The 13,665-nt window shown below is 63.9% G+C and overlaps 2 protein-coding genes across 2 annotated transcripts; both read right to left on the bottom strand.

The window, feature by feature from the left end:
* Window positions 1-204: 204 nt before the first annotated feature.
* Window positions 205-9,921, bottom strand: CCDC183 (coiled-coil domain containing 183). The gene is made up of 14 exons (XM_003122334.5): window positions 8,661-9,921; window positions 8,034-8,155; window positions 7,516-7,593; window positions 6,948-7,115; window positions 6,659-6,763; window positions 4,006-4,128; window positions 2,928-3,053; window positions 2,782-2,836; window positions 2,186-2,286; window positions 1,415-1,575; window positions 1,030-1,198; window positions 837-947; window positions 667-763; window positions 205-348 (listed from the first exon to the last, which is right to left on the bottom strand). Exons 1-14 carry the CDS (start codon window positions 8,728-8,730, stop codon window positions 230-232), a joined length of 1,605 nt encoding a protein of 534 aa, XP_003122382.2. The 5' UTR covers window positions 8,731-9,921; the 3' UTR covers window positions 205-229.
* A 1,607-nt stretch (window positions 9,922-11,528) lies between these two features.
* Window positions 11,529-13,439, bottom strand: TMEM141 (transmembrane protein 141). The gene is made up of 5 exons (XM_003122333.5): window positions 13,321-13,439; window positions 12,969-13,035; window positions 12,685-12,768; window positions 12,336-12,443; window positions 11,529-11,940 (listed from the first exon to the last, which is right to left on the bottom strand). The coding sequence occupies exons 1-5, from the start codon at window positions 13,372-13,374 to the stop codon at window positions 11,879-11,881; spliced, it is 375 nt and encodes a 124-aa protein (XP_003122381.1). The 5' UTR covers window positions 13,375-13,439; the 3' UTR covers window positions 11,529-11,878.
* Window positions 13,440-13,665: the final 226 nt, after the last annotated feature.

Raw genomic sequence — 13,665 nt, forward strand, 5'->3', positions numbered from 1 at the left:
TTCAGCCCTGCCCGGACTCCTGTCCGCTGCCCGGCCCGCAGCCCCAGTCGCCGTCCCCTGTCACCCACCCCGGGCCCAGATCAACACCCGACCCCCTGCTTCCCCGCTGTCTTCCCAGCGCGAGGCCCCACATCGGCGTGCCCCAGGGGCCCCCGCAGTCCTGGAAAAATGTTTATTTGTATAACCAAAGCCAGAATGGGGCGGGCGGGGCGGGTTCCTCCTCTTCCGGTCACTTCTTCTTCTTCTTGGCCACCTTGAGTTTGCCCTCGATCAGGCGCTGGCCCTGCCTCTTGATCTCGGCCCGCGAGGGCACGTAGCTGTGGTCCACGTCGGCGAACTGGAAGGTCTCTGCAAAGGCGGGCGGGGAGGGCAGCCACTCCCGCGGCCCCTCTGCCTGGCGTGGCTTATTCCCGCCTGTCTCCTGACGTCCATGTGGCCCAGGCCCACATGTCGATGTGAATTTCTTCCTTTCTGTGCCCCTGATGCTCCCGCATTCGGGGTCTCACACAGCCCAGGGCTCACCCAACTCATCCAGAGCCCACACCTAACCCTCCAGGCAGCTCTGGTCAAGCGCGGCCAGCGCCTCCCCAGCCTCTGCCTCTGCACAGCTCAGCCCAGTACCCCCCGACCTCGCATCCCTCCTTCCAGTTCCTGGCCCCCTGGTACCTATGACGTCCTCCTCCAGGTCCTCAAAGCGGATCCTGGTGTTCTGCTTCTCCTTCAGGGTGGAGGCCTCCAGGGCGTCCCTCACCTTCGTGTCGACCTGCAGACACAGGGACTGTCAGCTCCGCGGGCGCCTGCGACGCGTGGGCACCCCGCCCCCGGCCCAGGGCTACCTCCTCCGTCCTGGACAGCGCCTGCACACCGTCGGCCAGGTGCAGCAGCTTCCGCTCGCAGTACGCCAGCTTGCCGTACACATCGAGGGCATCGGAGGGCAGCGCTTCTTTCTGCAGCGGGGAGGAGTGACGGGTCTCCCTCTGCCCCCACCCAGGGACTCTGTGTAGGGGCTACTCCCAGCTCCGCCGGTACCTGGGCCGTGGGCAGGGGGATGCCAATCAGGCGGATGTAGAGGTTGTCGATGCCGGTCTGGACGGTCAGCAGCAGCTTCTGGCTCTTGGTCATGGTGGCGTGGGCCAGCTGCAGCCTGGCTTCCTCCGCCTTCAGCACGTCCATTATTTTCTTCTCAGCGGACTTAAAGCTGGTGAGGGGGAAGGGAGGGAGGTGGAGGCCCCCCGGGCAAGGCCAGTGCCATGCTCCGGGGGCTCGAGTACTCAGATGCGGGCACCTAGAGCCCATTTGCTGTGCTTCCACGGCCGGTCTGCAGAGCACTCCCGGGCCTCACGGAAGCGGGTCCGCTGAGCCCGGTGCCACCCACGGGGCTGTTGGTGAGGAGAATGGCAGGGGCCGGCAGTACCTGACGGAGCTGGGCACCTGGTGGAACTTCAGCATCGCCTCCTCCACCTCCAGCTTCTTCATCAAGGCCTTCAGCTGTGCCCGCCTCTCCTCGCAGTCCTCCATCTGCAGCTGCAGGTTCTCCTCCGTGTTCCTCTGAGCCAGGAACCGGCCAGTGATGTCCTGGCGGGGTCCGCGAGGGGAGGAGGAGCAGTGAGCCCGGAGGGGGCTGCTTCTGCTGGGCCCCTCCCGGTGGTCAGTGAGGCTGACCGTGCCTGGGCACTGAGGGCCTGCGAGGCCAGCCGTCGGGGGAGCCCTCTGTGGGTGTCATTGCACATAATCCTCAGGACAGACAGAGGGGGGCAGGGGACCTCAAGGAGGAGACAGAGAAACCCCCGGGGAGAGACCACGGGGCTTTGAGGCGCTTGTCCAAAGGTGGACAAGCTTATGTCAGGACCACGGACAGGAGCTCAGGGCTCACTAAAAATAAACTCAGAGCGGATTAAAATAAAAGGGGGGCAGGCTTCGGGGCAGCTGCTCATTATGAGGCACTGGTTCGGGAAAGGGAAGGTGTTGGAGGGAGGCCATCTCCTTCCCACGGGCTCTGTGCGGCCCCTGGAATGCAGGAAGGGTTTGCCCCACTGGGTCCGGGGACAGCCCTCTGCTCTGAGCGCAGGGGGCCGCCGCTTGGTGTGTCCCTTCATGGAGAAGGTTCTGTAGACCCTGGCCCAGGTCAGCGGGGGCAGGGCCCCGTCCATCCCCCCCCCGGGGGGGGAGTGCCGGCGAGCAGTACCCAGAGGTGGGAGCAGTGCACGGCCGCCTTGACTCTCTCCACCAAGGCCATCACGTCCGTCTGGTATTTGACAGCAGCCTTGGAGCTGTCTCTCTTCCTCACTGGGCAGAGCAGGGGGGAAGGATGGCCAGCACGCCGCGGTGGCATGGGAGCTCTGCACCGGGCCGTCCATGCCCCCTATGTCATCAGGGGAGGCCACCCAGGAGCGGGGTACCCATCAGAGTCGCCTTCGCCTTAACTGGCTCCCTCTTGAGCCAGCCCTCGAGGGACGCCTGCCCGAGGCAGCTCCATCCAGAGGAGACCAGAAGCAGCCCGCCCGGCACAGTGGGGCTTAGTCGCTTCCCAGAGGCGGCTCAGGGGTGCCAGCGGCATCGCCTCCAAGTGCATTTTACAGCTGGGAAGCCGGGGACTCAGCCACTCTTGGTAGCAGCTCCTTGCACCTGGGGCTGTGGCCCTGGGTGCTCCCCTGTGGGGGTCCGGCCAGGGCGGGCCTGGGCTCCCCTGTCTCCCGCACCCTGGCCGCCACAGGTTACACCTGGCCTCACGGTGGCCATTCCCTGGGAGCCTGGCCAGGGTGGCCAGAGCTGAGCACTCACCTTTCAGAGTTTCTGGACCCATCTGGTTGGAGGAGAAGTCCAAGTCCCGGCGGCCCTGCGGCGCGGGAGGAGGTGAAGGCCTCTTTGGGGTGCCGGGGGCGGGGGGCGCTGCCGGGGCTGGGGGGGGGCAGCGTGGCGGGACTCACCCGGCGGGACCTCTCGCTGGTCTCCTTCGTGTGGAGCTTGTCTATCAGCCTCTTCTGCTGGTTCAGCCGGTTCTCCCGCGCCCGGCGCTCCTCCATGAAGGTGGCTTCTCCTTGCCTCATGTTCGTCTGTGGACACAGGGAGGGGCTTGGGGGTCTGTCCCACTGGAGCCACGGGGAGGGCTATCCCGTGTCCCTTTCCGTCCCCTGCTCCCCGCCCTCCCCGGGAAGCCCCCTCCCAGCCGCGCCCCCCTTCCCTTGTGTGACACTCCTTTGCCCGGGGGCACCTGGCTGCCGCCACAGCTCTGGGCACTGACTGGGAGCGCTCCCCGGGTCCTCCACTGCCTCTGCCAGCTCCGCTTAGAACGCACCGAGCTGGATTCCAGGTGTCTAACGCAAACTCCGCTTCCCCCAAACCTCCACTGTTCTAGCATGTGTTGCTCCGGTGGCAAAGTCCATCGGCTGCTTAGGCATCCCGGACACGGCGCTCTCCCCGACGGTCACGTCGCCCTCGTGCCCCGCCTCACATGGTGAGCTCGTAAAGGCCTCTCTGCTCCGTCCAAGTTGGGCCACCCAGCCCCACCCTGGTCTGGCCCAAGGGACCAGCGTCTTGGCCCTCGTCCCTTCCAGTCTCTGCAGCCAGAGCGCCCCCCTTTGGAAACACGAATCCCAATCCCATCTCCCCTCCAACTCCTGCCAGGTCGGGGGGCTGGCATCTCAGCCCGCCAGCTGCTGCCCACATGGCCTCCAGCCCCTCATGCCTCCTTTTGGCCCCCAACACTGTCTTGTCCAGTCTCCAGAACCTGCTCCTGCGCTGCCTCCATGAGCAGGTCAGCAGGGCAGGATGGCCTTGCTTCATGAGGATGGGGCATGCCTGCCTTGCAGGGGCCTTGGCGCGGGTGGCACCTGACCTGGCCGGGCCGGTTCTCTGCCTGCCACGTCTCCCTCATGGCTTCTGCCCAGGTTCGCAGGGTGTGAGGAGAGCAGGCTGGCGGGGCAGATGCTGGGTTCCTCTGGTGACCACAGCTGGTGCGGGCATAGGGTATCCTGACGGGCCCCGGGAAGCTCATGTGGGGCTCACCTTGACCTCATCCGTGATCAGCACGGCGTCCTGTGACAGGACCGTCATGTCAGACACTTCCGAGCGGTAGTCAGCCACGAGCCTCTGCAGCTTGTCCAGCTCGGGGGGGTATTCTGCCAGCTTCTGCATCAGAAGGGCGAGGGCAGGTGGGCACAGAGCCTGAGGGTCCAGGGCTACAGGCCAACCAGGTGCTCCCCCGTCCAAGTCAGCCCCCCCGGCCCCTCCCTGGATCTCTTGTGGCCCCTCCAGAGTGGACCAGGCTGTGCGAGCGCAGAGGACAAACACGGCCTGGCCTGCGGCCCCAGCTGGGCACAGAGCCGGCGAAAGGCCGTCTTCTGAGAGGGAGACAGTGTCTTCCTGGTGGGCCCACTGCCCAGGGCGGGAGCCCAGAGATGCTTCCAGAGAGGTGGTCACGGGATGTCCCACTGTGTGAGAGGTGACTCTGAAATGCCAGGAGGCTGGCTGCTGTTGGAAGTGACGCAGAGGGGCCTGAAACACGGGTCTGGGGTCAGAGGCTCTGGGCTCAAGGCCAAGGCTAACCTGACCAGCCAGTGCGGGCTCTTGGGAAAGCCGCTTGACCCGAGTTTCCCCATGTGGAAAAGGGTAGTAACGGCTCTTTCAGCAGCTTGCCGTAGGGGGTGGGGGGGGAGGGCAAGAAGGTGTAACCACGCGTGACTCAGCAGGGGGTCAGGTTTCTAAATGCCAAGATCCCTTGACTTTTAGTATTTCGTTGATAATAACTACCATGTAGAATCTTCACTTTTTTTTTTTTTTTTCATGCAGATGACCATGGGAGGTGTTTAGTTTTGTTTTTTGGCTGCATCTGTGGCCTAGGGAAGTTCCTGGGCCAGGGGTCAAAGCCTTGCTGCTGCAGACAACCCGGGATCCTTAACCCCCTGTGCCACTGTGGGAATGCGTATGTTCTGAAAAGACAAGGTACCACCAGGGGACACAATACATCCAGGTGAAGGAGGGGCTGGACCCCAGAGTGAGCGGGAGAGGGAAGGGGTGTGTGTGGGGGGCGCCAGGAAGCACAGGGAGAGGCTGGAGGACCGAGCTGTGTGCTGCCAGACTCTGGGGGCTCCGGGCAGTATCCGGGGGCCATGACCTCAGCTGGAAAGCGCTCAGGGCCCACCCAGCCCATTGCGCCCTCCTCCGAACACCCTTCCACTGTCGCTGTCACCGTCCTTGTCGCACTGCCCTCCAGGTCCCCCCTCTCCCAGGTTCAAGACGGAGGAGTCTTGGGGGGCTTCCCTCACACGCCCTGCCCCACCTGCCAGGCTGCTCCTCTCAGCACCCCCCTTCCACCGCCCACCTGTCCTCCTCCTCCCTCTCTGCCAACCCCCTGGCCTGTGGCAGGAGTTTGTGCTGTGCTGTGACCAGGCCACGGGGGTGGGGAGGGCCTCACAACAGGGCTCATGGCCCCTAGGGGCCTCCCCGAGCCTCCTCTGCAGGGAGCAGGCGGCTGGCGTGGAGGACGGCAAGCCAAGGTTACTGGCCTGACCAGAGGCCGCTCACCCTGGACGAGGTGTCAGGGCACTTTCGGAAGGTGCAGGACCGTCTCTCACCCCCAGAAGCCCAGCCGTGGAAAACCCCGCAGCAAAATACAAACACCAGACTATCAAACATGTGCAAAGACCCACACGATTCCCATACGGCACATGATACACCTTTTGGGAGTAGCAAGCACTTTTTTCTTTTTTTAACACTTTCTTTTTTTCGTCTTTTCTAGGGCCGCACCCACGGCATATGGAGGTTCCCAGGCTAGGGGTCTAATCAGAGCTATAGCTGCTGGCCTACGCCAGAGCCACAGCAACGCGGGATCCGAGCCGCGTCTGCAACCTTCACCACAGCTCACAGCAATGCCGGATCCTTAACCCACTGAGCACAGCCAGGGATCAAACCCATAACCTCATGGTTCCTAGTCGGATTTGTTAACCACTGAGCCACGACAAGAACTCCACTTTTTTTTTTTTTTTTTTTTTTTTTTAGGGCCGCAAATGCAGTATATAGAAGTTCCCAGGCTCGGGGTCAAATTGGAGCTGTAGCTGTGTGTCACAGCCACAGCCACAGCCCGCCAGATCCAAGCCTCATCTGCAACCTACACCACAGCTCACAGCAATGCCAGATCCTTAACCCACTGAGCAAGGCCAAGGATAGAACCTGCGTCCTCATAGATACGAGTCCAGTTCATTACCACTGAGCCACCACGGGAACTCCCACAAATAAATTCTGGAAAGCATAGTTCCCACCTACAAAGTGCTGATGCTCAGCTGGTGCCCAGAGCAGAGCTCTGGCTTTTTTTTTTTCTTTTTAGGGCTGCACCCGAAGCATATGGATGTCCCCAGGCTAGGGGTCCTGTTGGAGTTACAGCTGCTGGCCTACGCCACAGCCGCAGCGATGCAGGATCCGAGCTGTGTCTGTGGCCTACACCACAGCTTATGGCAATGCTGGATCCTTAACCCACTGAGCAAGGCCAGGGATCGAACCCACAGCCTCATGGTTCCTAGTCAGATTCGTTTCCACTGTGCCGCAAAGGGAACTCCAGGGCTCTGTCTTTTGCCAGGTCTCCCGGCCTGGAGGGCCCAGCCCTGCGCCCAGGTGGGCCCTCCAGGCTGAGCTGGGCTCCCTGCTGGGCCGGGGGCAGGCTCACTTTTTTCAGGTAATCCAGCAGGTCCGCGTACAGCAGGTGGATGTTCTGGCCTGTGGTGATCTTGACCATCGTTTTTTCTATGTTGTTCTCCAGTTGGCGGATGACCTGGGAGTGGCGGGAGGGCACATCGAGAGTGCTAGGGGACGGGCCACCGGGGGCTCAGAGGCCGGCGGCGACGGGGCTGGGCTTTCCCCGAACCCGACCCTCTCGCGTAGCCCCGCCCCGCCCCTCCTGGGGCCCCGCCCCTCCTCCTGCGCCACCCTCGAGGCCCCGCCCCTCTGGCCGCCACCTGCCGCAGGCGCAGTTCCTCCTTGGTGGCCTCGGGCTGGCTCTGCAGGCTGGCCAGCTGCAGCTGCATGCTCTCCAGCTTCTGCCCGCGCCGCCGCATTAGGTGCATTAGCGCGTTGTGCACGTTCACGCGGTCGAAGACGTACTTGCGGAGCTTCTCCCGCGCCACCTGGGTCGGGGAGGGCACGGCCCGCGCGTGGGTGCGCAGGGGCTACAGGGCCCGCCTGAGCGGGGGGTGGGGGGGCGGCGGTGGCAACCCCACAGGGACCCCAGGGCTGGGAACTCGCTCGGCTCCCCACCGGCCCCGCATCGCAGTTGATTTGTTGTTTTTGTTTTTTTAGGGCTGCACCAGGCTAGGGGCCCAATCGGAGCTGCAGCTGCCGGCCTGCACCACAGCCACAGCCACGCGGGATCCCCGACCCACTGAGCGAGGGCAGGGACAGAACCGCACCCTCATGGACTCTAGTTAGATTCCTTCCGCCGAGCTGCATGGGGAACTCCCCCACATGGGTAGTTTAGTGGGAGGCACTGGCTGGGTGGGCCTGAGGGGGTCCCTGCTGCTGCCTTACCTCCATGGTGCAACGGCCGTGCGCCAGCCTCGTGGGCTGGTCCTTCCCGCAGGCCTTGGAGATGGTCTGCTGGTCATGCTGCAGAGCGGCGGCGGCTGAGCTGGGCGCCCGGCCTCTCTGGGACCCCTGGCGTCTAGCCCCTCTAGGCAATCTGCCAGGGGCTGCTCTGCTCTGTGCCAGCCCGGCCACAAGACCCCAGCTCCTGGGGCTACAGGGGCAGAGCGATACAGGACCCCATCCCGGCCATCCCTGCTCAGATGCGAGGGAGGTCCGGAGGAGAGGGTCGTGGTTTACCCTACGTAGACGCTGCTGCGGGGGTTACCCAGGAAGGGGAAGCCCGTCGGGCCCCTGGCCCTGCCCTCTGAGGGGGTGGTTGGGAAACTGACCCCCCCCCAGAAAGGCTGAGTTCAGCGTGGGGAAAAAAGGAGGTGCCTGCTGGCCACCGATGTGGGGGTGTTGTTTCAGCACGCCACCCGCCCCCCAGCCGTCAGGGAGCAGCGAGGGGCGCCCTTGCCCACCTTCTTGGCCAGAGCCCAGTCCTGGGACCCGAGGTGGATGCTGCTGCGCAGGGCTGTCATCGTCGCCTTGTTCTTGGCCGTCTTCTCCTTCACCAGCTGCATCTGCAGCGCCCGGCACTGCTCTGGGGGCAGGCGGAGGAACAGGCAGGCAGCATGGGGGCCATGGGCCAAGCTGGGGTCCCCAGGTGGGTGGAGCTCCGCAGCAGCAAGCCAAGGTGAGGGCTGAGCTCGCTGCCCCCAAGGCCAGGGTCCTTCCCGCCCGGGCATGGGGGCCAGGCTGCCCTGCTCCGCTGTGCTCATCCGACAGCTCGCAGTGGACAGCAGGGCTGGGCAGGGGTGGGTGAGGAGCAGCCGGGGATGGGAGTCCTGGCCTCGCTCGTGGATCCTCTGGTCCCAAAAGCAGGTAGATCCCCTCCTGTCCCCTGTGGCTTGGGGCGCCTCACAAATCTTCTGGAAGCCCCCAGCGTCTCTCCCCCACCCCCGGCCTGGCACAGCCTTGGATCCCTTCTCCCTGCTCCGCTGAGGGGTGAGCAGTGTGGGGTCACCGGCCCCTAGACCCTGGACTGTCCCTGGGTTAAGACCCAAAGTCCTGCACCCTGCGCTGTGGGGCCCCCGCGGCAGGCTCACCCTGGAGCCCGGTGATGGTCTTCAGCTCCTGGAGCTGCTCCTCCGTGTTTGCCTCCTTGCGAGTCTTCATGGCCCCGGGGTCCCCCAGGGGCCCTCCACACCCCGCCCTCTCTATGCTGGGCCTGCCCCGCAGAACCGCCGGCTCGACTGTCCCCAGAATCTCAGCCCATTGTGACCGGCGCCAAGGTTCTCGATGCCCAGGGAACCCAGGAATTCCCGCCCACCCCCACGAGGCCACCCCCTGCCGCTGGCCAGACTCGGGGCTGTCCCCTGGACACGAGCCCTGCGGCTGCTCTCTGCTCAGGAGCGCTGCCCCGGTCAAGGCTGCTTTCTTCTCCAGGGAGGTGACGCGGGTGGCCTGGCCCTGCAGCCCACACCAGCGCCCCGGCTCCTTCCCCACCCCTCCCCACCCTCAGGCCACCCTCCTCGAGCCTCCTAAAACTTCCCACCTCTCATTGCCTATGAGGCTTCCGTTCAGTTACCTCCCACCCCAAGTTCAAACGCCTCACCCTGTGACTGGCTCCCGAGGGCCCCAGCCTTGGCCCTCACTGCCCCATTCCCCCTGCCCGGCCTTCCTCTCCACCTCCAGCTCCCTGGGGGATTCCTAGGTCTAGCTTAGATGTCACTTACTCCAGGGGTCAGTCCCCTGCCTCTGCACCCCAAGCCCAAGCTTCCCTTAAGCCATTCCAGCACCAGACAGCCTGGAATTCGCAGGTGCACGCCGAAGGGGCGAATTTTTCCAACCTGCATGAGTTCGCTGGGGCCGCCGTGACAAAGTACCGCAGACCCGGCAGCTCGCACAGCAGAAATTTATTGCTGCATCCTGGAGGCTGGAGGTCTGAGATCCGCAGGGCTGGTTTCTCCTGAGGCCTCTCCCTGGGCTCGCGGACAGCCGCCTTCTCCCTGCATCCTCGCGGGGCCTCTCCCCAGTCGTCACCTGCACCCTAATCCCCTCCTCCTATGAGCCCTCATCCCGCTGCATGCGGGCCAGCCCCATAGTGGCTGCATCACCCTGTAAAGGCCCTGTCTCCAAATGCAGCCCCGTTCTGAGGTCCTGGGGGTTCCGGCTGCAAATTGAACGCGGGGAGAACACAGTTCCGCTCAGCGATGGCGCTCACAGCGCGTCACAGCACCCGTCGTTCTCTGACCCACCACACGGATCCTTCACCTTTCTGGTCACTCCCAGTTGTGTTTTTTGTTTGTTTGTTTTTTGTCTTTTTAGGGCAGAACCCGCGGCATATGGAAATTCCCAGGCTAGGGGTTGAATCGGAGCTAAAGCTGCTGGTCTATGCCACAGCCAAAGCAATGCCAGATCTGAGCCACATTTATGAGCTACACTGTAGCTCATGGGAACGCTGGATACTTATCGCACTGAGCAAGGCCAGGGATTGAACCTGTGTCCTCATGGACACGAGTTGAGCCACAGCAGGAACCCCTAGTCACTCTCAGTTTTTAAAAAGTAAATTCAGTCTCATCCTGAAACTACAAATTAACCCTCTGCCCTCCCTCTGAGCCCAGGCTTTACCCTGGGGTTGCAAGGAGCTGCCATGGGCGCAGTCTGCTCCCCTGGTACCCCCCCTTCCTCCCAGGGTGGGAGGCAGGGCCAGTCCCCCGTGTGGTTCTCCCTTCCTCAGACACAGAACCCTTGAATTTGAGCGGGGCTCTGGGCTGCCCTCCTAGAAACCTTTGCGCTGTGTCGCATGTGACTTAGTTCTAGCCAATGGAGCGACACAGAAGCAGTGGGTGAATGGCCCTCCTGCTCCCCCTTTCTCCTTCCTGCCGATGGGGATGAAGACCCGATGGCTGGAGCTGGTGCAGCTGTCTGGGACCATGAGGTGGGTTTGGAGCAGAGACCATTAGAGGCTGGAACGAGGTAAAAGGAGCCTGAGTCCCTGACTCCCCGTCAGCCCCAGACCACCGGTCTGGGCTTTTACATGAGAGAAAACAGGACCTCGGGCTCGTTTATGCCGGTTACCTTGGGCTTCCTGTCATTTAGCTACTGGCCGTCCCTGAGCAGAGTCCCTGGCACACGGTAAATGTTCTTCGGAATGACTGGCTAGGCCAAGAGCCCCGGGGACCGAGCTGGGTCTGGAGCAGCGTGGCCCGGTGTTGGTGCCTTCGGCATCACGGGGAAGGCGGCTGTGAAGGACATGGATTTGCCCGGGTTGTATGTAATCTCTGCCTCCTCCAACGGGGGGCTGGGGAGGTGGGTAGCCTTGCCCACTCGGGAGCCCTCCTCCATGTGGACGGAGCTCCGGGAAGCTGGTTCCACTCCCGCCACCCCTCGCTTCTTCCCAGAGAGACGTGACTTAATTTCACGGGTGTGTTTGGAATGACAGGCAGGTGGGCATAGCCACCTCCTGTCCCTAGTCTCTTGGGAGTCAGGGGCTGACTGGCTGCACACTGTCTGCTCTGCTCCTCCGCGCCAAGGCGTACAGAAGCAGACCCCCACCTGGGGAAGCAGACCCCCGCCTAGGGAAGCAAACTCCCGCCTGGAGAGGCCTCGTGCTCTCATGGGGCCCACAGGGCTGGCAGGAGTGTCTGATTCCGCGGCTCAGTGTTGGGAACTGCCCTGGCACCTCCTCTGATCAGCTGCATTTATCTCTCATCTTCTTACCGCTCTGATTTGTTTCCCAGCAGCTTTAGGTCTCAGGTGGGAGGAGGTCCTGCTGCGGTGCAGTGGGTTAAGAATCCAACTGCATCAGCTCCAGCCACTGCAGACATGAGGGCTCAATCCCCAGACCAGGGCAGTGGTTAAAGGACCTGGCATTGCTGGGGCGTAAGTCGCAGCCACAGCTGGATTCAACCCCTGGCCTGGGAACTACCATACGGTGAGGCACAGCCGTTAAAAGAAAAGAAGAACTCGGGTGGGAGAAAGGGCAAGGTGTTTATTAGTCCACAACGCCAGCAGCCACCGTCGCCTGTGATTGGTAGGGGGGCGCAGGGGCCGGAAAGGGAGCGTCAGGCGCAGGGAAGCCCCACCGTGAGCCCCAGAGCTGCTGCTGCCAAAGAGCGTGAGACAGCCTGATCCACCTGCGCCAGCTCTGTGTCCACGTGTTTTTGTTGCCCAGCAGGCCAGCCGCCCAGGCGCAGCACCTCTTGGTCTGACCTCCTGGGCAGCCAGGCTGGGCAGGAGCATGTGTGCAGGGGACAGGGCTGGGGTACCTTTGGGTGTGGGGAGGGCCAGCCTGGGGTGCACAGGTGCTGAGGGCTATGTTCTAGAACTCTCCAGCCCCATGTCTTCTGTGCCCCCGGCTGGAGCTCTCCTGGTCATGCCGATCTGTAGGAGGCAAAAGGGGACAGCTGGAACCCCACCGCAGAGCTGCTCCTGGCCCATTTTACTGGGGCAAAAACTGAGGCCTGTGACAGGAGCGATGCAGGCAGTGAAGGGCCAGCCTGAGAGGAAGCAGCTTGGTGTCTGATGTGGGGCCTGTCAATCCAGCTCTTGTTGGGGTGCCCGTGCTCCTCCCCTGGTACCCCCCACTCCCGGGCCGCCCTCCCCCTCCTGGGTCTGCCTCCAGCACACAGGGTTCTGGAAAGCCTTTCTGCTGCGGGCCGTCTCCCTCCCCCACACCCATGGGCATGATGAGGGCACAGGCCTCCAGCCTACCCCTTGCCTAAAACTCTGGGCACGGGGGCCTCAGTTCCGCTTCCCGCTGCCCCCAGGACCCTCACCTGTGCCCACATCTTTGGGGAGCTTCCCGGTCTCCAGAAAGAGCCAGAGGTTGCTGCATTTCTGCGACTCCACGCGGGTCACCCAGTAGCTGGCCACTGAGCCTGCGACTGGGAGGTGGGGGCAGGGGCCAGTGGGCTGGGGGGGCCTGGCCTGGGCACAGGGTTCTTTTGGGCAGGTGATGGTGGGGGTCTAGGCGGGCTCCCATGGAGAACTGCAGCCCCATTCCAGGAGGCAGGGGTGTCCAGAGCCACCAACCCCCACCCTTAGTGGGAACCCACTTCTGCAGAAGAGCCAGTGGCCACTGGGTGCATTTCAGGGGCCCCGGGGCACCAGCCCTGCGATACCCACCCACGGCCACCAGCAGGTTCCACTGAAAGGGGTATGGAAACTTCTTCTGAACGAGCATCTGCAGGCCAAAGGTCGCACCAGTGCCTGCCAAGAGCCGTGGTCCCCATTAGCCAGCCTGTCCACAGGGGTGCCCAGGGGACACCATGGACACAGCCCTAGTGCCCTTGGCACCTGCCCGGCCCCGGCACATGCGGACTGGCGACCTGGCGCCACCTGCTGGGGAGTCAGGGTAAGACAGGAGCGAGGTCTTCACACCCCAGGGCAGACATCTGGACCCAGCCTACCTGTGACAAAGGTGAAAATGCCCTTCATGAAGGCGTTGGACTGGCACGCGGCATACTCCCCTAGTCCCTGGGGTGGGGAGGGGGTTGAAGCTCAGTTCCCCGTCCCTTCTGTCCCTCCTTTGGGCACACTCGGGCCGTGGAGGAGGGGACCACGCCATCGTGAGCCGAAGGAGCTTGGACTCACCCCACCTGCCCCCATGCCCACCCGCGACGCCTCGATCTCCACAGCAAGAGGGTCCCCCCTCCCTCTATCCCTCTTCTCTTCCCCGATGAAGGCGCTCCCGTCGAGGCCCCGCCGCGCTCGGGTCCGCTTCTGAGGCCCGGGGCCCGCGTCCCCAGCCGGCCTTCTCACCGGGTGCTTGTCGGCCACGGCGTCGTCCACCCGCGACAGGCCCAGGTTCACCATGGCTGGCGGGGCCGAGCTCGACCGGGCGGGGGGCGGGGCCTGGAGGGGGCGGGCCTGGGCCGTAGGGGCGGGACCGGACGGAATGGGCAGGCCTGCGCCGGAGGGGCGGGACCGGACGGAGTGGGCGGGCCTGCGCCGTAGGGGGCGGGACCAGACGCAATGGGCGGGCCTGCGCCGGAAGGGCGGGGGCCTGGAGGGAGGGCGGGGCCTGCGCCGGAAGGGCGGGGCAGGACGGAGTGGGCGGGGCCGGGCCGGGCCGGGCGGGGCCTGGCGGGCGGGCCTGCGCCGGAG

This window comes from Sus scrofa, unplaced genomic scaffold, assembly GCF_000003025.6.
Source record: "Sus scrofa isolate TJ Tabasco breed Duroc unplaced genomic scaffold, Sscrofa11.1 Contig1206, whole genome shotgun sequence".
NCBI classification, from domain to species: domain Eukaryota; kingdom Metazoa; phylum Chordata; class Mammalia; order Artiodactyla; family Suidae; genus Sus; species Sus scrofa.